General features: G+C 32.2%; 1 protein-coding gene across 1 annotated transcript; it reads right to left on the reverse strand.

Annotated features, from left to right (window-relative positions):
- Positions 1-259: 259 nt before the first annotated feature.
- On the reverse strand, positions 260-21786 carry LOC123704256 (P protein-like). The gene is made up of 17 exons (XM_045652565.1): positions 21667-21786; positions 15334-15512; positions 14108-14240; positions 13490-13529; positions 12658-12793; positions 12007-12152; positions 11324-11563; positions 10340-10543; positions 9395-9510; positions 8779-8917; positions 7319-7454; positions 6656-6858; positions 5887-5980; positions 4791-4933; positions 4270-4380; positions 2995-3142; positions 260-837 (listed from the first exon to the last, which is right to left on the reverse strand). The coding sequence occupies exons 2-17, from the start codon at positions 15506-15508 to the stop codon at positions 659-661; spliced, it is 2343 nt and encodes a 780-aa protein (XP_045508521.1). The 5' UTR covers positions 15509-15512; positions 21667-21786; the 3' UTR covers positions 260-658.
- Between the last annotated feature and the right edge of the window lie 863 nt (positions 21787-22649).

A 22649-nucleotide genomic window follows, 5' to 3' on the forward strand; every position in this document is an offset into this window, starting at 1 on the left:
ATAATTTTCACAAAATTATTTCATCTTATAAAATGGTCTAAGATCCGAATATAAGTCGAAAAGCAACGGCGTGATAATAGAATGAGACCAATTTTATAATAAACTAGCTTACCGCCCGCGGCTTCGCCCGCTTTCTCTAAAAAGATTTGAGATTTAAACTATCCTATCTCTCAAGTTGGATCGAACTGCACATGGTATGCGAATATTATTATAATTGGTTAAGTGGTTTATGAGTCCATTGAGGACAAACATTGTGACACGAGATTTATATATATGTATTAAGATTAAGATTTAGTGTATTAAAAAATGTATTAAAAATGGGTTGACTGGGAAAATCCTGGACAGGACATTTTTAATGAATGATCTTAGACCAAAATTAAAGCCTTTTCATAAAGTTTTATAAGGCCCATAATATTTCTATCAATTATTTTCTTAGTGATTGATTCCAAGTGAAACTTCTTTGGCGCGTTGAGTAAAGTTTCAAGATCGCGTCATCAATACCGTCACGTCATGGATTATAAGGTGACGATTTTGACTTTTTACAAAGAAGTTTCACTTCTGACACGTGTGCACGCGCGCTCTTTTTAATCGACTTCAAAAAAATGTTCTCAATTCGGCCGTTATATTTTGTTATTTTTATTTGTTATTTATTTTATTATCAATGCCATTCAAAAACACAGTGACACACCAAAAGGTAAACAGTTGACACGACAAGATGGCCGATCATGATCGGGAAGCCGACTTTGAAGAATTTCACAAAAGTGAACTTGTAGCCGTGTTGTTCTGCCACTCCTGCGCATACTACGTTAGCGCTGGCGCCTATTAGTGTGCCGTTACCTGAAAGAGAGAGAAAAAAAAGAGATTTTTATGATTTAGATAAGAAAAATAAGTCTTAAATACCTAATTGCATAAAAACATTCTAATAAAGTGTATCATGAATTCTACGAAGTTGGAAGAACCAAACAAAAATAATGATTTTTTCTATTCTCCACTGTTTTTGAAACAATATCATTTTTTTTAAATACGCCATGAGTATATATATCTATGTGAAAATAATAGGTACACCATAATATTATACTGTTAGACGTAACTTTTGATTTAATATTTTTGTGGATGAATAGTTGTCAATTTAGTTGTCATTATTTCATGTCTGAACATGCTTAGCTGTCGAATACTACAAAAAGTCTCTTTCCTTTGACTCGTGGCGCATTCGTACCTACGCATCGTGCCTGGGGGCTCGGACTCGTCAATTAGGTAGCTGTGTAGAATCGCAGTACATTCTTATTACATTCAAACTAATACTTAACCCGGCCTTGCGTGTAATTTCTTATAATACTGTATCTGGAATGTTACTTTCAGTTATGTTTAAAATAATTTATTAACAAAAAGTTTTCATCAGCTCAACATACCCACAGATTATCACATTATTAGTATCAGTTTTTCCTTCTAATTGTTTAAACACCTTATTTTTTGTTATAACTTTAACAGTCAAACAAATATTATTTTATCTTACTTTCTATTGAGAGTAAAACATGATATGAGTGATGCCTCGTCGTGTAGTTTTGGTATTCCTCAAGGCAGTACGTTAGGACCTACTCTGTTCTTAACCTATATTAATAGCCTCCCTGACCAAATTGCTACCGACACAGATATCCAGATGTTTGCTGACGACACGGTCTTATTATTTCACGGTCACAGTTGGGAACAAGCTCACAGTAAAGCAGAGAGAGGATTGAAAAATGTCACAAGCTGGCTTGAAGATAATTTGCTCACATTAAATATTTCTAAAACGAAATATCTTTGTTTTTCAAAGACAGCCACCTACGGTCCATCCACAAGTTTAACCATCAAGCTACACTCTTTTCCATGTAATAGAGGGCAACTAAGTCAATGTAATTGTGCGACACTAACTAGGGCTACATCTATAAGATACTTGGGTATACTAGTAGATGACAAATTGAGTTGGAAAGACCATATCATTCATGTTTGTAATCGTGTTAGAAAGCTTGTTCATATATTTAAGCATCTAAGATCAGTTGCTAACAAAAAACTGCTTATCCAAGTGTACAAAGCACTATGTGAGAGCATTATAAATTATTGTGTGACGTCATGGGGTGGGGCTCCTAAAACTATAATGTCCGAACTTGAGCGTGCCCAGCGGGCAGTGTTAAAAGTACTCATGCACCTACCATACAGGCACTCCACGGCGGATGTTTACGCGAAATCAGGAGTTCTTTCAGTTCGCAAGATTTATATATTAAAAGCTCTGTTGAGATACCACCGTTTTACAGCCCACACACTGCCTCGAACATGGAAGAGAAAAGTAAGGTGCCCTATACCCACCACCAAGACTCATTTTGCAAAACGGCAACTAAATTGCATTGCTCCACGGTTATATAACAGTATCCCGACTAATGACATCAACAAAATTATAAATTTACCTACCAATCGTTTTAAAAAATACATCGTCAATTGGCTCCTAAATCTTGATTATATACAAACTGAAAATCTTTTCATAACTATTAAATAAATGCTTGCAACAAAATCACTCACTCATGCACACTCACGCAAACACAGGTACACACAAGCACACATACACACACAACACACACACACAACACACACACACACACACACACACAATATCCATCGGCCAAATCGTATATTTTATTTTTATTTTCTTTATCATTGTATTCTTTCGTCATTAGTCACTAAAATTTATTTTGTTAACTTGCCAAAATATATAATGTAATATGGAATTTGTAAGGGAAGGCACTGCCTTCTGAGATACAGGTAATTACCTAGTTCAGAAGGCAGAGCAATATTGTAATGATTATATTTGAAGTTGCTAATAAATTTTATTTTTTTTTTTCTTGTGTAACAGTAAATTTAAATTTTTTTTCGACGGTAACTTTTTCTGAACATATTTTTTAATATTTTTTTCAGTGTACAAAGTATATTATGTTTTATATGATCTAATATTTTCCTACTCACCCCCCAAACACGCGCCATACAACAGGGCCCAGACCAAGGGCCCCATGGGGAGCCCCAAGTTGGGGTTGTTCCCGATCGCCACCACCACTCGCACCATCATGGTGGTGAGCGGTATGTTGTCCACGAACGCTGATAATGTGCCTGATACCTGGGGAAATATTCTCTTTATATTATATTATATGTATAATTTATATATCTATAACGTATATGTATTAAAAAATATACATATCTTAGGGTGCTTATCCACCAATAATGTGCGAGGATGTGTAGCGAGGAATGTGTTTGTAAACAACCAATCATATCGCTTCATTTAGTTTGAAGTTTGAAGCGTTTAGCGTTTGATGCGATACTATTGGTTATTTATAAACACATCGCTCGCTACACATCCTCGCACATTATTGGTGGAAATGCACCCTTATCCTTGCCAATTAGGGTAACTAGCCTGGAAAAATTTGCTTTTCAGCAATAAGGCCACCTTTTCGTATGTAATAAAATAAAATAAAAAATAAAAATAAAAAATAAAAAAGCCTTTTATTTCCACACACTTTGGATGGTTTTACAATGTTAATTTGTGTTAGTTACAATTTGGAAAAAATTAAAATAAAATTTTAAAAATTTAAATTTAAATTTGACAGTTATACAAATACAAATTGTGTTAGTAATGTCTAATGAGTTATTAATTGTTGTGTTGGATCCCACATTGGGTGAAGGCCTCCCCCATCGTCCAAGTCGCTTTTCAGCAATAAGGCCACCTTTTCGTATGTAAGTGCCTGTTAATTTTTATCTCCGTCGCAGATGTACCCAATAGTAGCCTAGCTATTAGTTATTATTCTGTGTCAATAGGTACACAAAATTTCATGGTAATCGGCCATGGTCCAGTCGTTACGGAGGAGTTTAATACAAACATCCGGACACGAGAATAGGACAACATCTATTTTTTACACCCCCTAAGTGACAAGAGAAAGGCAGAACAATGTTGTCCGGGACAGCTAGTCAACATAATAATTATTATAACATACTAGTGGTCCGCCCCGGCTTCGCCCGTGGTACATATTTCGCAATAAAAGGTAGCCTATGTCCTTTCTCGGGTTTCAAAATATCTCCATACCAAATTTCATGCAAATTGGTTCAGTAGTTTAGGCGTGATTGAGTAACAGACAGACAGACAGACAGAGTTACTTTCGCATTTATAATATTAGTATGGATGTAATGACTATTCAAAGCGCTCTTAAAGGAAAACTAGTATTAAATAAATGTTCCATTTTAATACTTTACCCATAACGTTAGTACAATAGCGACAGCCAATCTAGAAGTTTCTTCAACTTGTAAAATAAGCTGTTCCATCAATCCGCCGATGTAGAGAATCAAACCTAATTTGGATAAAGCCTGGAAAATATAAACTTTATTTATTATTTTATTATTATAAGCCTGTAAAATAATTAATTATTATAATTTACTAGTTGTGCCCGTGACATCGTTCGATAAAAGGATATTTAGAGCATTTTTTTTTTTGCTACCGGAAATGTATTCAATTGGTCATTATATAAAATTCCTAGAAAATGTATATTTTTCCTACAAAAAAATGTAAAATAAATAAAAAATAATGGGCGCTCTTCACAGTGAGCAGTTTTGGGCGAGTAGAGACAATCACGATAGTGTAGAGCCTAAATGTCTATGGCGGCAAACATCGACGATCATTTGTTGGGCCAACGCTGCCCATTGTGAAGAGGGGAGAGATAAATAATTTGTATTTATAATTTTTTTTATTAATTTCCCCCTAAAATATAATTACTTACTTCCATTAAAACAAAAAGAGCTCCAAAGAACAGTAGAGTGGACCACTCTACGCGATGCAGGATCGGCTCTAAGTCGTCTCTGTCCGCTAGAGTTAGGAGTAATATTGCTCCTAGGAACGCTGTCCAGCCTAGGGATACTCTATCTAGAATTAAATTAAATATTAGGTATAACTTCAGGATTTTTAAAATAGTAATTTGATAGTAAAACATATTTGAACAAGACATCCTCAAAAACGACATATTTCAAAAGGAATACTCTTCAACACATTATGTTGGTTGCATTCAAACAAAGTCTTATAATATTAGAGTAGATAAAAGAAAAAAAGGGCGTGTGAGCACACGTGTCAGAAATGAAACTTCTTTGGCAAGATTCAAAGATACCAAAATCATCGCCTTACGTGACCATCCATGACGTGACCGTATTGGCATGACGCGACGTTATATACTTATACCTAGACGACATCAAATACGTCAAATTTCTAATGGAATATTGTTATAATACACAGGCGCTGGATAATTTATTGAAACACCTTATTTCGCGGCAGTAAAGTTTAAAGTCGTTTGTGTCCCTCATTTTCAAATTTCAAAAATTGTCCGAATTAAAACTCTGCCTACTAATGTATTAGGCAGAGTTTTCGAATGATACAATCGACTTTGAAGTTTTGAACATTACTGCCACGAAATAAGGTGTTAATTTCAATGAATATTTAATATTATTTTTTACATTATCTGACCTTTGAGTCTAGTTGTTATTTATAGTACGTCAATGTTAAGGTACAAGTCCGAGACGGGCCGCAGACCGCAAACTGCAACCGCAAACTGCAAGCGACAGCACTTGTTTCTATGAACATCTATGAAATTGATTCTAAGCGCGGCAACACTGCTGCCTGCAGACGCAACGCGCAGCGATTCATAGATGTTCATAGAAACAAGTGTTGTCGCTTGCAGTTTGCCGTTGCAGTTTGCGGTCTGCGGCCCGTCTCGGACTTGTACCTTTATTAAAACTTAATTTATACAAGCAAAATAATCGAATTATTCTTTTTTTGACAGTTAAGATTTATGTTATTATATATTAGTATCTATAATCTATACTTACTTAATTCAGGAATAGAGTGTAGAAAGAAAACGGTGACGACAAACACAATAGCTATTGTAGATTTGATTAGAAGAGTTCGGTCGCGTATTTTATACTGAAAAAAAAAAAATATTTTAACGACATTTATGAAAATGTCTAATTTCGAGATGTTTTAGGAACTTTTGGTAGATGATATTAAAATATAATCTTTCTTTAAATTGGATATTACCTATGATTTGTTTCATGGACCCTAGTTTCAATATTGTATAATGCAGTTTATAATACCTATATTTGCACGCTCAACTACGAGCAGAATGTTTAAGGATCAATATTATCTGTAACTACAAACATCTGTATTCTACATTCTGCAAATAAAGCAATTTGAATTTGAATTTCATAATGGGCAGCGTTGGGCAAGTAGAAGCAATCACGATAGTGTAGAGTCCTAAATGTCTATGATGGGCCAACATTGTAGATGTGTATTCATAAAGAATACGTCGTAATGGCGGCAAACATATGTTGGGCCAACGTTGCCCATTGTGTGGAGGGATCATTACAAATTTAATTTAACACGACGGCCGATTTTCATATATTACTACTAGCTAACCGCCCGCGGCTTCGCCCGCTTTCTCTAAAACGATTTGAGATTTAAACTATCCTATCTCTCAAGTTGGATCGAACTGCACATGGTGTGCGAATTTTATTATAATCGGTTAAGTGCTTGAGGAGTCCATTGAGGACAAACATTGTGACACGAGATTTATATATATTAAAGATGGTTTTTTATTACCTTAGCTTTCAACTCCACCAAAGTACTTTTAAAAGTATCTTTCGGGCATGCTCTTTTATTCCTCTCTTTGACCATAGTATGTAACTGTTTATTTAATTTAGTTATTTTTCTCTCTAATCTCTCTCTGACTATATTAACACCATTGCTCAAATGTGGTAAGGAATCTGCCGCCCGGCGCCATATTGAAATCTGATGACGTAATTCTGAAAATATTTTTAAATGCATATAAAAGTTGAGTTTATTAGAGTAAAACTCGACCAGCTTAAATGGTTTTAATAATTTTGGCATGAATAAAAATCAGAAAAAAAGAGCTAACAAAAAATCTATTGGATGTACCAAATATATTTTCAAAAAAAGTAAATTATATCAACGTCACTGGTAAAATATAGTGGTTAATTACTACTTTTGACTTATAATACTCAATCTTATTTATTTTCAAAATTATTTTCCATTAGTCTTAAAAGATAAGATAAAAACATATATATAAAAAAGATCGTGTGTGCCCAGCACACGTGTCAGAAGTGAAACTTCTTTGGCAAGAGTCATAGATATCAAAATCGTCGCCTTACTCCATGACGTGACGGTATTGCCATTTCGGGACCATGAAATTTTACTCTCAACGCGCCTAAAGAAGTTTCATTTCAAAACGTGTTCAAGTCTTACCCTGAATTTCTCTAGGCACTTTCAACCGTAGTTTATTCACATCTCTATACATAACTCTGATTTGCAATGACGTCTGTATAACAACAAACACTATTCCAAGAGCCATGTGCGCGGTGAAGTTTACAAAATTTATGCCCTGTAAGATTTAAATAAGATATTATTAAAATATCAGAAATTTTTACTTTCATAATGTATTTCAAATGCATTCAAACAAAAAAACAATATCGAAAAGAAATAATATCGATCTCTCGTATGTAGTCTTTTAAGTATCGCTTCAAACTCTGCCTAATACTTTCATAGGCAGAGTTTTGCTTTGGACAAATTTCGAACATTATTGACTATTGTGAGTTGTCCAGTCTACGTCAATGATTTTTGATTGGTTGGTAAATAGTTTTTAAGGCTGTTTAAGTGTCAATTTCAATTTGTGAACCAAATAAAAAAAAAAAAAAAAATTGGTCTTTAATTCTAATTTAATATGATTTCAATACTTATAACAGTTAATAATAGCCTGGTTAGATTTTCATAGGAGTTGCTTTAGTATGTATTGTTCTGATTTAATACTTTCTGATTAGATTTACAGGGTGTCCCACTATCGGTATACTAAGCGCGAAGGGACTTGTAGTCTTGCATACACTGATCACGTAAAAAATACATAAACAACAAAATTACGCCAAAAATTTTTTGCTAAATTTTTCCTTAAAATTCATGTTTTCTTCTCTAGCTTCGCGCAGCCGGCATATAACGCTTCTTTAATGTGAGCATTTTATCTATGAAAACATAATATTAAACGATAGCTCACGTGCTGGTGGCAAAGTTGGGCGGGTTGCTTGTTATGAGTGTACTACAAAGAGTTTTAAGAATTCATCTATTTCAAAAAAAAAAATGCATCTGGAATTTTATAAGTATTTTTTACGTACTTACGTACGTATGCAAAACTACAACCTCTATTGAGCTTGGAATACCGACGGTGGGACACCCTGTATATAAAGTTAAAAATAATAACAGTATTACGGAAGCCAAATAGGTCTTCTATTTTATTTATTTTCCGGTCTAATATGATATGGGTATTTTATTATCTGTTCTAGTCTGTTCTGAAATGGTGCGGTCTGTTCTGATTCGATTTTATGCAGAAAATAGTGTATGAATCCTTCTTCAATCGACTTCAAAAAAAAGTAGTAAATTAGTAAGTTCTCAATTAGAAAATACAATAAATACCGAAGTCAAAAATACAGTTTTTAGAATTTTTGTCTGTTTGTCTCTATGACCGGGTTAATCTCAAAAAGTACTGCATGGATTTACTTCAAATTTGGTACAGAGATAGCTTGAGACCTCAGGAAGAACATTTTATAGGTTTTATCCCGTAAATCCCACGGGAACGGGAACTATGCGGGTTTTTTTTCTGCGCGGGCGTAGCCGCGGGCTGAAAGCTAGTTTTTAATAGATTATTAAAACAAACTCACAGAATGAATAACAGCCTGGTTAGAAGCCACAATCACATTGGGCGGGTCTCCTACAGGAGTAGCTGTGCCTCCTATATTACTGAATATCGCCATGAACATTAATATTGGTACTGGGTCGAGGTCCATTACTTCGCATAACCTGAGAATTATAATTATTATTAAATTGTATATTGACATGATTTCAAAAATAGCAACTATGGAGTTTCTTGCCGGTTCTTCTCCATAGATACTGCTTTCCGAATTAAGAGTTAACCGAGTTAAGAGTTAGCTGCTAATCTATATGTGCTGTAAGAGTAATTATAAACTAGCTTTTCGCCCACAGCTTCGCCCGCGTAGTCAAAGGAAAAGCCGAATTAGTCCCGTTAAAATTTTCGATAAAAACAAGTCAATCCAAGTTAGGGTAACTTGCTATGTGCGTGCCAAATTTCATGAAATACGGTTCAGGAGGTTTTGCGTGGGAGCAACAAACAAACATACAAACATTCGTATTTATAATATTAGTAGGATAAACATCAAGAATGTGTTTTATAGGACAATTTATTTAAAAAATAATATTGAAAGAAATGCAACATTATATTTTATACCTACAGGTTTAAATATGAAAATTATTTATTACCTTATTGTAACAGGCGACATCAATAACACAGTGGTAACATTATCCAAAAACGTTGATAAAACTGCAGTTATTATACATAGGAGATAGATTAATGGCCATAATCTACCTTTTGTTACCTGAAAAAATACATACTTGGAGTGAATGTCTGTTTGTATGTTTATATGCTATCTAATTTTAAACCATATATCTTCTTCTTATATATAAAAATGAATCGCAAAATGTGTTGGTAAGCGCATAACTCGAGAACGGCTGAACCGATTTCGATAATTCTTTTTTTATTATATTCCTTGAAGTACGAGGATGGTTCTTATGTAGAGAAAACGTAAATATGTACCACGGGCGAAGCCGGGGCGGACCGCTAGTTTAATATAAAAATGAAACCCGTTTCGCGTTGTCACGGCATCACGTGTGAACGGCTGAACCGATTTAATTAATTCTTATTTTTTAATGTCTGTGGAAGTCCAAGAATGGTTCTTATGTAGTGAAAGCGTTAATATGTACCACGGGCGAAACCGGGGCGGACCGCTAGTATGTAAAAAGGTTTGTTATGAAAACACTAAATTCGAAATTTTTTATTTCATTTCATTTTTTGTCTAGTTTAGAATCAATTTTACCAAAGTCTTTGGTGTGAATTTCAGGGCATATAACATATTGAAATGGATTTTTTAGAAGCAAAGAAATAGATTTTTTTTAATCTAATATGTAGTCAATACATATAAATACAATTTAGTATCAGCGCCAACCATTAGGAGTTTTTTTTTCACCTCAAAAATAACTCCTCAATATTTCAATTAAAAGGGCCAATGATGATGATGATGATGATGATGATGATACTGACATTTTTAACTATAACTTTAAAGAGTAGAAGAAAATAGGCGGGATTCCAACGAATGCTATAAAATTTATAACTCTAATTATACATTCTTAAATTAATACCTTACTAACCTCAAAAGTGAAAACCGCCAAATAATCAAAGATACCGGTTTCAGCCATAATAGCCACCAATATCATCATACTAAACAACAGAAGCAGTGTTTCTATATCAAGCCATGATATTATTTCCGGTAAAGTTGGTCTTTCTCCCACTAAAGATAGTGCCGCAAGTGATGTGGTAGATATTAAAAGGGCGGCCATTGTTCTGTTTATTATCTAAAACCATAAATTATTATTGTACATCGTTATCCTAATTAATATTTATTATTATAAATGCGAAAACAACTCTGTCTGTCGGTCTGTTTGTCTCTTTTTACGCCTACACAACTGAACCGATTTGGAGGAAATTTGGTACTAATATAGTTTTAAACCTGAGAAAGGACATAGCTTTTATGCCCGAAATTCCTCACAATCGCATAGTTCTTTTATTCCGGAAATTCCTCACAACCGCATAGTTGCAGTTTTCTTCGATTTTCCGGGATAAAACCTATCATATGTCCTTTCTCAAGAAAAGAGACATACTGACAAACGGTCAGACAGTGTTGTAATATTAATAGAGATGCGAAAGTGTTTGTCATTCTTTCACGTCATTACGTAGGATTTTTATGACGTTATTTTTGTCTGGAAATAGGAAGAATTTCCTTTTACTATACGAGCGGAGACGTGTGTGGAAAGCTAATTAAGTATTTTTTTATTTAAGGGAAAGATTTAGAGGTTTTAATACATCTGGATACTAAGCATTTATTGGTATATGTAATAACAAATTCATAAAAAATAGAGTTCTTTTTTCGGAAAACAGCTGTTATAAAAAAAAAAGTTCAGTTCATTTCCCAATCCGAAGAAAATGTAATCCGTGAGGAGATTGAAACTGCTTTTTTTCTTGACAAGATGCCTCATTTATCATTTCTTTAACTACCCTTCAAATAATAAAAAAAACTTAACTACAATTAAGAGAGCTTATTCTCACGTATATTTTTATAAAAAGTAACTACTTACCTCAAAAATAATAAGTACATACAAGCCACATAACAATAAAACTGCATATATAACCCCAACACTGCCATCTAGCGGATTTAAATTAAAACTCATACTAAAAGCTATCACACTAGATGTCGTTGTATTCAAATATAAATTATAATTTATATTTGTGTTATTTGTACGAAATATATGCGTTCTTGTTTCTACGTTTGTTGTTAATTTATCATTTTGGAGTAATATTTTCCATGATTGTGTGATCTGGAAGAGAATAAATAGGTATTTAAGAAAAACACAAGAGATTTTTAATGTGCTTCATATTGTTTTTTATTAAAAACTAATACATTTACAATAGACAAATATAAAAAGGAGGTTTTTTAAGAGCTCTATATTTTTAATTTGTCTCTTTAAAAACTCATAAATATAATTGATGCACACTTCAATGAATATTTTGTGTAACACACATAATTTCACATTATAAAGGACACGAAAAACAAGCGTAGGCAATATTATATACTTATTTAATACAGTTTTATAAGCACTAAAAACACTTGAACTTAAGAACTTATTGTCAACCGATCCTTGATAAGTGCACAAAGTTTGAATTAAATCTGTCCGTTAAATTAAAATCGAGTCTAAAGGAATCGGTTACATACAAACATACAGATGAAGCTAATATATATACGTGTTAAAAAGACACTTACTTCATTTTCGTTTTCAAGCCACGCTATGAATTTTTCAGCCCCATCAAAAACAGTAGAATTCATTTTAATTTCTGATTGTTCTGTTATAAACGGTCCTGTTAATTTTATTAATACTGTATCTGTGTTTGACATGTTTATTGTATAATCTGTAATGGAAAGTGAGGGTAGTAATATAAATGTAAGTATAACAATATAACAAGCAAGGAAATAAAAACATTTATCATATTAAAAATAGCGTTATCGCTTTTAGCAATCTCTGCCAGAAAACCTATGTATAGGATTTGTCTTATAAATTAGTATAAGGTTGGCAATGTATAAATTGAGTAAAAATAAAATATAGATAGTAATATAGGAAAAATCAAAATATTATATATAAATCAAAAGTGACTGACTGACTGACATAATGATCTATCAACGCACAGCCCAAACCACTGAACGGATCGGGTTGAAATTTGGCATGCAGGTAGATGTTAGGACGGAGGCATCCGCTAAGAAAGGATTTTGATCAGTTCTACCCCCAAGGGGATAAAATAGGGGATGAAAGTTTATATGTATCATGAAAATTTATCTTTTCCACGCAGGCGAAGCTGCGGGCAACAGCTAGTTAGTATAATATTGTCTGCGATATTAGATAAAATAAATATGACTTACTGTTAATTTCTCCAGGAATAATAGCTGTAGTTATAAATCTCTCGTGTTTTTCATTATACGTTAGAAACACACAGGTAAAGAAAACCCAACAGCCTAGTAGTAACGACATTTTTATATAGTGTTTTGTCCTTTTTTTCTAAAAGAAAAATACTGAATTATTTATATGATAAATGTGTTAACGTTAGTTGTTTTTGATTTTTCAAGTCTTTGAACTAGCTGTTCCGCGCGGCTTCACTCATGTATGAACCCGCAAGCAAAATCAAGTTTATTTCTATAACTCATTTGTTATTTCGTCGTAGACCAAATCCGTCCAGCAGATTTTTCGTGAAACTAACAAACATACATACCTACATGTTAAAATATGATTGATGCCCCAGATTGGCGCGAAAGGATGCGGGTTCGAGTCCCGCCTCGTGATCGAATTTTTGTCATCGTGTTTTTGTTTTGTTACTATGTAAACTAACGTAATTTAATACTTAGGTACATATTCTATAACGGTGCGCTCAAACTGTTAATCTACATTTAATTTAGATTATTATTTGAAATAATAAGTAATGTAGAATTTGAATCACATTCATTCATGTTTTCCTCAGATTTTCGATTTTCTCCGATTTTAAGATTTTCTTAACAGAGTTTTCAATTTTAATGTAGTTAAATTTTATAAGAGACAATTAAAAGAACATTCAAAAATAAAGTGTCACGTATTTTTTTTAAACGACGAATGACCTAAAACGACGTAATCGCGGACGAAGTCGCGGGCAACAGCTCGTAAATTTATATTTATATAAAGCATTTTAATGCCGTAAAACCAAAAACATCAATTATTACAGACCTGTGCTTGCTTTCTTCTGTCTTCTGGAGATATATGAACGCTGAAAAACAATTAATTTTTAAACTGAAAAGCTCTATTTAGTTCTATCAGAATCTAATCTAATATATATTATAAAGGCGAAAGTTTGTATGGATGTATGGATGTTTGTTACTCTTTCACGTAAAAACTACTGAATCGATTACAATGAAATTTAGCACATATATAGAGGGTAACTTGGATTAACACATAGGATAGTTTTTATCCCGGAAATCCCACGGGAACGGGAACTATGCGGGTTTTCCTTTGCAAACGCGGGCGAAGCCGAGGGCGGAAATCTAGTATAATAATAATCAAAGCTGGTGGCTAAAGCTAGCAGATTTTATCAAAGAATAAATGGTATTATTGTACAAAAGTGAAATTGTACTGACTGACTGATTTTTATTATAAAAAGAAAAAAAAAAAAGGGTGTGCCGAGCACACGTGTCAGAAGTGAAACTTCTTTGGACAGATTCAAAGATACCAAAATCGTCGCCTTACTCCATGACGTGACGGTATTGCTATGACGCGACCTTAAAACTTTACTCTCAAAAGAAATATCACTTCAAAAAAAAAGAGGTAAGAAGAGTATAGTACTCTTACTCATTCTCATGTTCTTCAAGATGGAACTCTTCCTGTGTTGTTTCTCTACAATTATTGTCTAAAATGGGATCAGAGTTGATCGTGAATCTTGCTATTTTCTCGATTCCTTGGTTCGATAATTTGTCACCATTACCTAAAAATGTCAAAGAAGTTATTCAATATTCAAGTTAATATTAAAAGAGATTTTTAATATACATATAGATTACCAAAAAAATTAAATTTAAATACAATGTACTTAGTTTTTTTTTTCAATAAAAATAAATGCCCCTTCGCCCGTTACCAATTAACTAATTTGGAAGTGGCTTGGTTGTGAAGTCCTTTTCTAATCTATACTAATATTATAAAGCTGAAGTTTGTTTGTTTGAACGCGTTAATCTCAGGAACTACTGGCTCAATTTGAAAAATTCTTTCGGTGACATCACGCTAAGACAAATAGGAGCAGAGCAATGCGGGTGAAACCGCGGAGCACAGCTACATAGGTAGTATCTTATACCTTTAGATAGTGTACTTTGCGAGTAAACCCGCGGGAGGAAAGCTAGCAAATTATAAATACACTATACCTATAGAAATATGCCGTCACCGGATTTGACGAACATACGCAAAATTACAATATTTATACATGCATTTATAATAGATCCATATTCGTAGGTGTCAATTACGTATTCCTATACCTACGTCCTACGAGTAATATTTAGCCATTATTTAGCTATGTGATATGTGTATATAATGTATTAAATAAACATACAAGATGAGAAAATATAATATAAGTAGTACTTAGGTAATTATTTTCGGCAATTTTGTAAATCGGAGTATCTTTTAAAATATTTAAATTAGGTTCTATAAAATATCCTGAACATATATTTTTGGGCATTTACCATAGTATGCCGCATATTTATTGTAGTATCAGTTTTACATAAATAAAGGGAGGTAGTTATTTCTATATTATAAATATAGAACAACATATAGCCTACTAGCTTTTTGCTCCCGGATTTGCCCGCAGTGTCTAAAACCTAATAAATTATATGGTAAAACCTGTCTTGAGATTACTCTATCTATTAAAAACCGCATCATAATCCGTTGAGTAGTTTTAAAAAATTTATCAGACATGGCCCATGGGTCACAGACAGCGACAGCGACTTTGTTTTATATAACTAGTGAAATAATATAGTTTAATTCTTCTATTTTTAATTCTATCCTTTTCCTAACCAAAAATTATAAACACCTACCAAGTTCTTCATACTTCTGTCTTATTTGCTCCAAAGACGGGTCCTTTTTAATCTCATCTGGTAACCCATTCCATACTTGCAATGTGTCTGGTGATAGTTCACTACAGGACACTAAAGAGTATGTGCTTTTGTCTATTTCCCGGGGAGGTTTTTTGAAACGACGCCATAGATCCATTTATCTGCAATATAAATATGATGATTTTATAAAATTCTCATGTCACAATGTTAGTGACTCCTCCGAAATGACTGGACCGTTTTTCATGAAATTATGTGTGCCTGAGGTAGATCTGAGAATCGGCCAACATCTATTTTCATACCACTAAGTGATAAAAGTAAGGCAGAACCTGTGGGCAGAACAATGTTTGCTGGAGCAGCTAACTGGTAAATTTAGATATTAGGTATTCCTTCAATTTATCTGCATAGATTGGATATAAGGTAAAACAAGAATTATTATTATTTTGAAAACGAAAAACCTGACTGCTAATTTATGTAGCCTATGTACCACTATTTACGAATACAACGACACCTTTTAAACAAAAATCCGTCCAGTGGTTTGTGGGGCGTGCCAAAGATACATACATACATATACTCAAAAAACATAACCCTCCTTCACTCGCAGTCGGGTAAAAATAGCTGAAACTCGGTTAAATGTAGCTTCGTAATGGTGAGATAATTTCTTAAATATTTACTTGTTAAGTTGTTAGGTTCAGCTTGTATTAAATGTAAATTTATACAACAATAACAACCTAAGTCATAGAATGTAAGCTACTAGCTTACATTCTATGACCTAGGTTTTCATTACTATTTTGTGACCTAGGTAATAGGTCTAATATTACAAGCAGATGTTATAACTTCCAGTTATTGTGAATAGATGATTAGTGTGACGTAGATATCGATGATGATTATGATTATGATAATGATGATGACTATGAAGATTATTATGACAATAAACTATACACGGAGATATAGTTTCGATTCCTACTAAAAACATAATGTATGTTCTCGAAATGCATGCTTTTGTTATGTACATACAAAATGTACGTTTTTATACTTTTTACAAAAAAGAGCGTGTGTGCCGAGCACACGTGTCAGAAGTGAAACTTCTTAGGCAAGATGATACTTGAAATTTTACTCTCAATGCGCCTAAAGAAGTTTCGCTTCAAAATTAATAATCTTTGCACATATTAATAATATGTTTATTTATTACGTAGCTGTAGGCACAAGGTATAAAGATGAACCAGCCCCCCTAGCCAAGTGGCTTTCTGTTAGCGTAGCGTTCAATAGAATAGACTACGAATGTATGAGATTGACGTAAGCTGTAGATACGTTGTAGGTATTACCATTAAAAAAGAATATATCTAGATTTTAATTAGCCAAATCAGTTCCAGAACAGTCGAACAGCATTATTTTAATACAACAATTATTTATAATATTTTCTAAAGAGCCATAAGTACAAAAGTAATACTTATCTTGATTATCATGTCAAATAAAGATTTTAACTGTCTTATCAAAATGCTATCTTTAGTTCTAAATCTAGATCTTTTAAACACTATTTACTATGCTAAGATATTAAGGAAAATATGAATTACTTCTGTTGCTAGTTGCCTCATAAACTTACAAATAAAATTAATACTCATAGTTCAAAAAACTAAAATCTGTCCATAGTGGATTAAAATCGAGTCTTGAGGAGTCAGTTACATGCAAACTTACAAACATACATGAGCTGATATTATAAGAGTTTTTAAAATCGCTCCATCATGACAAAAGAAAGACAAACAAACATACAAAAAGAGCATACCTTTTTATATTCTATCTACATAACAAGTTGCTAAGCGCAAAACTCGAGAACGGCTGAACCGATTTCGTTAATTCTTTTTTTATAATACTCCTTGAAGTACGAGGATGGTTCTTATGGAAAGAAAACGTAAACATGTACCACGGGCGAAGCCGGGGCGAGTTTATAATATTAGTAAGGATAACTATATGGATACAGATTAAAAAAAAAGTTTAGTTTGACCAATTAGGTATTAGTATAATTAACGTATCTAGGTACCTTGAAGGTTATTTAAACAATAGCTCATATCATTGTCACGGTGCATAACTTTAATAAATATACTTCATTCTTATATGCCTTACTAGCTTACCGCCCGCGACTTCGCCCGCTTTGTCTAAAACCTAATAAATTATATACTAAAACCTTCCTCTTGAATCACTCCATCTATTAAAAAAACCGCATCAAAATCCGTTGCGTAGTTTTAAAGATTTAAGCATACAAAGGGACATAGGGACAGAGAAAGCGACTTTGTTTTATACTATGTAGTGATAGTAAATTACTTTATTATGTTAGATTTTAAATCCGGCCATTGTGCACTAGTTGTAGGTTAATTTAAGTTTAATTGAGTTGTTAGTTTTAAAGTAAAATCATTTTAAATGTTTGTCAGTTTGTTTGTGTTTAAACTTGACGTTCTACTCTTGTTGCCAACAGCTAACATAATTATATTAGTAGTGCCAATTTGTTAATAAACAATATAAGAAGTCTTTAATATAGTCTATGACCTAGACTCTAGGTCAAATAATAAAGATCTATAGATAATACATGCTAATCTGTTTACGCAACTTGAAGTTATGGTTCATTAAAGTATCTAACAAAAAATTTAAACATTTTTGAATAATTTTCTTATACTTACATATAAGACCTACATATAGAAAATAATAAAGAGACATGTGAAATATTAAATTCGATATATCACTACAAGAAGCTTATATCTAATACACTGGAGCAGGGGGGGGACACTTAGAACAAACTGACATTTATTAAAGAAAGCGACGCCATCTATACTTTGGCGTGTAAAAACGTATTAAATCAGTTTATATTAAATCCCCAAAAGATGGCATCGCACTTTCTAAAGTTATCGGAAATTGTTTAAAGACATTTAAATAAATGGCAGTTATTCTTGAAACATTATTTTATTTTAATAGATCGAATGCGAAGCTTACCTTTTTTTTTAAATTCCATTAAATAATTTTGCGATTTTAATCGTTTCATATTTTCATATGGTAACAAATTAATAAACTTGCAACATTTTCTGAATTTTTTTTTTAAATAATTTATTCATAACCATGGATACAAGTTCTTCAGTCGCAATCTTAAAGTAAACATTTTCTGAAAGCTTCTCAGTGTTGTCTATAAGAAATCAATGTAGTAAAATAAGACAAATGAAAACCTTTCTATTTTCCCTATTTTCAAAGTTTAAATGAATCAGAACAATTAGATATCTCAGATTTTTAATTCACTATCTTATAGAACTATAATTCAGGAAAATATTTTACATAAAAAATACTGCGTCTGATTTAATAATTATTTTGAAAACATTTTATTAATTGACATGAAAAGTGTAAAATATGATTTGTTAATTGGTAACTGTGTTGGTAACATTGACTAACTGAAAATATTTTGTTTAAGATTGCGACTGAAGGACTTGTATCCATGGTTATAAATAAATTATTAAAAAAAAAAAAAATATTTTGTAATTTGTTTACATTGCTGTCATAAAATGGCATAAAATGGCGGCTACTATATGTGAAGTTTATTATCTTATTATTTAGTTCATTTTGTTGATAATCGTGTGAAGTTTCTAGTTCTCGTGAGTGTGGTGAAAGTGCGTTGAATGGAGCCCTACGTTCAGGCTTTCAAAAGTTTCTACTGAAAATTATGTGCACGGACAGTTTTGTTTAAGGTACCTAGGTATATAAAATGTAATATTACAGTGAAAGCATTTAAAAAATAAAGTATTAATTTCTTTTAATGTCGTTTTCTTCATTATTCTTAGTAAGTACATACCTACTTATTGAAGTAAACATATTGATGTTTTAAGAAATTTGACTGAATAATATTTAGCACTTCCAAATATCTTATTTTTATAGATTCCTTATGTAATATTCATTTAGTGAAACTAATTTATATAGGTACTAATAATCTTGTAATTATTATTATAAGTGAAAAGTTTTTTTTAAATCACCTAAATATTTAAAACACCATCCATTTCGTAATCATTTAGATCTTTAGTCTTATTTCTTAAATGTTGAAAATAAATGATATTTCAGTTAGCTCTCCTATTTCAATAACGACGCAAATATATGTGAGCAGGCACATATTTTGAAGTTTGATTTCAATTTTCAACTATCAATTATCAACATATTATATTATCAAGTAGGTACCTAGTAAAAAAATAGGTAGGTATATACCTAGTTATATATATAGTATTACGTATATGTATATGTAGGTATATAGAATTAGTTTTAACCCCAAAATCCAGAGGGCGCATTGTCGCATGTCAAAATCAAATAGGTTCGCCTTCATATGCTTCAAGAGGGCTCTCTATGCCCTTTATATACATTATACTCTTTGCACTGGAGATTGCACTATGAACGTTAACAAGTCACGGGAAGGTATGACCTTGAATGACGCCTGGTTGTTCCTTCATCCCTTTCACACCAACTTGCCAAGTTAGGTGTGAAAGGGACAAAAAAACAACCAGGCGTCATTCAAGGTCATACCTTCCCGTGACAAGTCAACGTTCATAGTGCAATCTCCAGTGTATATTAGATATAAGCTTCTTGTATCACTACATAGTATAAAAACAAAATCATTTTCTGCCTGTGTGTGTCTGTAAGTATTTTAAGCATCTCTGAAACTACGCAACGAATTTTGATGGTTTTTTTTTAATAGATAGAGCGATTCAAGAGGAAGGTTTTAGTATATTATTTAATAGGTTTTAGAAAAGCAAACGAAGCCGCGGGCTGAAAGAATTATAATAATATTTTAATTAAACTTAATTACGAAAAGTACACAAAAATCACGCGATAATATCGGCAGCAGAAATCACAAGACGAAGCTACTTTTATTAATAAAAGCATTATTCATTAAGTTTCTTAATAAAATATTATTACTAATAAATAATCCGTTCATAATAATAACATTAATAAGTTATAACTATAAATTAATGCCAGTAATCAATGAAACGCATTCATTTAACAGTAGTGTAGGTTCATTTTTTTTAATACCTAACTACATTCTATTAACTACGAAATTACAAAATATAAAATTATACAAGTTTGAATTACAGTAAATACGTTATAGCCTAGAATCACTATGATTACGATTTCGTTAAAATTACGTGAAAAGCCTTTAGTTAGTATACAGTCCCTAAAATATAGTTTGACCCGGCTTCTCTCTTGACCCGGGAAAATAAAATATTAGATACGAAAATCTTCGCACAGACGCAACTTTTTAACTGTAAATTAATAATAAAAAAAAAAAACTGTTGTCGGAGAATTGGTGAACAATAATAGGTGAACAATAATAGGTGAACAATAATAACAGGGTAGAAATTTTTATTTTATTACTAGCTTCCGCCCACGACTCCGTCCGCGCGGATGTCGGTCTTCGCATGGATGGTTTATTTCTCCATTTTGAGTAACTCTGACAATGACATCTTATAAATATCTATTGGACCCAAATACGGCTAGGCCTATAATAATACGCAACGTGTGTTCGCGGTTCTACAGAACAACGTCTATGGATAAAACTGAAAAATTAAGATTAATTTTTTTCTACGTATTTTTCCAGGATAAAAAGTATCCTATTTTACGCCCAGGATAATAAGGTATAATTATACCAAGTTTCATCGAAATCGAACCGTTAGTTTTCACGTGATGCCTTCACATACAGACAGACAGACAAAAAATTTTTTAATCACATATTTGGGTTTGGTATCGATCCAGTAACACCCCCTGCTATTTATTTTTTCAATATTTTCAATGTACAGAATTGACCCTTCTACAGATTTATTATATTATGTATAGATATACCTTTGTATGATGTATATTACATATTACAATTAATTGACAAGGAGCATAGTAACAAAAATGACCTTGAAAACTGTGACCTTTATTTTGGTTCAAATATAAAAATAAACACTAAATAAAACTAAATTACTGTAAAACTGCTGGACTGATTTGGCTGTTGTTACTCAGGATTGAAAGATTTTTTATTACCTAAATGACGAAAAATATACAAAAAAAACTTGGTTACTTAAACTTATAATTCTGTCGTTCAAAATAGCAAGCAAATCCTTTTAAAATTGTTAGTTTTGCACATAATAAACTAAAATGCTAATGAAACAACCTCGATGTGCAAAAATCTATAAATACACATATACAAACGTTTTACATATTTAAAACAAAGTCCACTTGAATTTATTATAATTACAATTTAAATTAAATGAATTGCCACAATTTATTATAAATTATTGATAAAAATTTGTTATTTACCCGTCAAACGATGAAATATAATGGTTTCTTAATGGTATTTAACGCGCGTACGCAATTCACAACATTTGAAAATCGACTTTCATATATATAAAAAAGTACTCTGTGAAATCGACTGCGGAGTGCGGGATAAACAAAATTGAAATTTGAAAACATATCAAACTCGATACCTATCAAAACTCTATGCCAAATGTCAAATTTGACAGATGTTACTACAGATAAAATATGAAACAAACATTAATATCTAATCTGTGGCGTCATGGCTGAAAAATTAAATATAATTCTCAACTCTCAAGAAATTGGAATGAATTTAAGATAACAACAATATGGACGTATTTTTGCTTAATAAACGATTTTTATTTTATTTACATAATATCAATGTAGAATGTAGATAACAAATGCATATGTATACGTACTCTGTGTGTATATTCAAATACACATAGGTACATTAACGCCTTTTTTTCAATTATCACTCATAGTAGGGGAGCCCACGATGCTAAATGTGGATTTACTGGAACCCATTAGAATTGGTAGAGTAGACCATACATTAATCTGACACGCTGGAGTTAATTCTAAAATCGCCTCTTGGGCTACTATCATATCTCTATCATTGGTTTATTGCTCTGAGCATTAGATAGAATATGTGTGGTAAAGTGTAGTATAATAGACCATAATTTAATGTGACATTTAAATAAACTAAAAATTTAAAATTTAGGTAGGTGAGTAAGGAGGTTTATATAGTTATATTTGTAAAATTTACGTTATAATTTTGAAAATTTGAGGCGCAAAATCCACCAAGAGCAATCATTAAAATTCGTTCAGCCGTTTTGAGTGTGTAACCATAGACGTTCTTTTACATAATAATATATAGGAATAATTCAGTAGAAACATACATATTATGTATTATATAACCAGCTAAGTATAAAGGTAAGGTAAATAAAATAAAATATAGTTCATAATATAATGTATTTCTTAATATACAAATA

Source organism: Colias croceus, chromosome 29 (genome assembly GCF_905220415.1).
Source record: "Colias croceus chromosome 29, ilColCroc2.1".
Lineage (NCBI taxonomy): Eukaryota > Metazoa > Arthropoda > Insecta > Lepidoptera > Pieridae > Colias > Colias croceus.

Excerpts from the sequence above, each read along its gene's own strand:
- LOC123704256 (XM_045652565.1), bottom strand. The coding sequence starts at position 15,508 with ATGGATCTATGGCGTCGTTTCAAAAAACCTCCCCGGGAAATAGACAAA. Across the intron at positions 9,511-10,339 it reads TGGCGGTTTTCACTTTTGAG|GTAACAAAAGGTAGATTATG; the intron begins GTTAGTAAGGTA and ends GTATTTTTTCAG. Across the intron at positions 5,981-6,655 it reads TGGTGGAGTTGAAAGCTAAG|TATAAAATACGCGACCGAAC; the intron begins GTAATAAAAAAC and ends TTTTTTTTTCAG.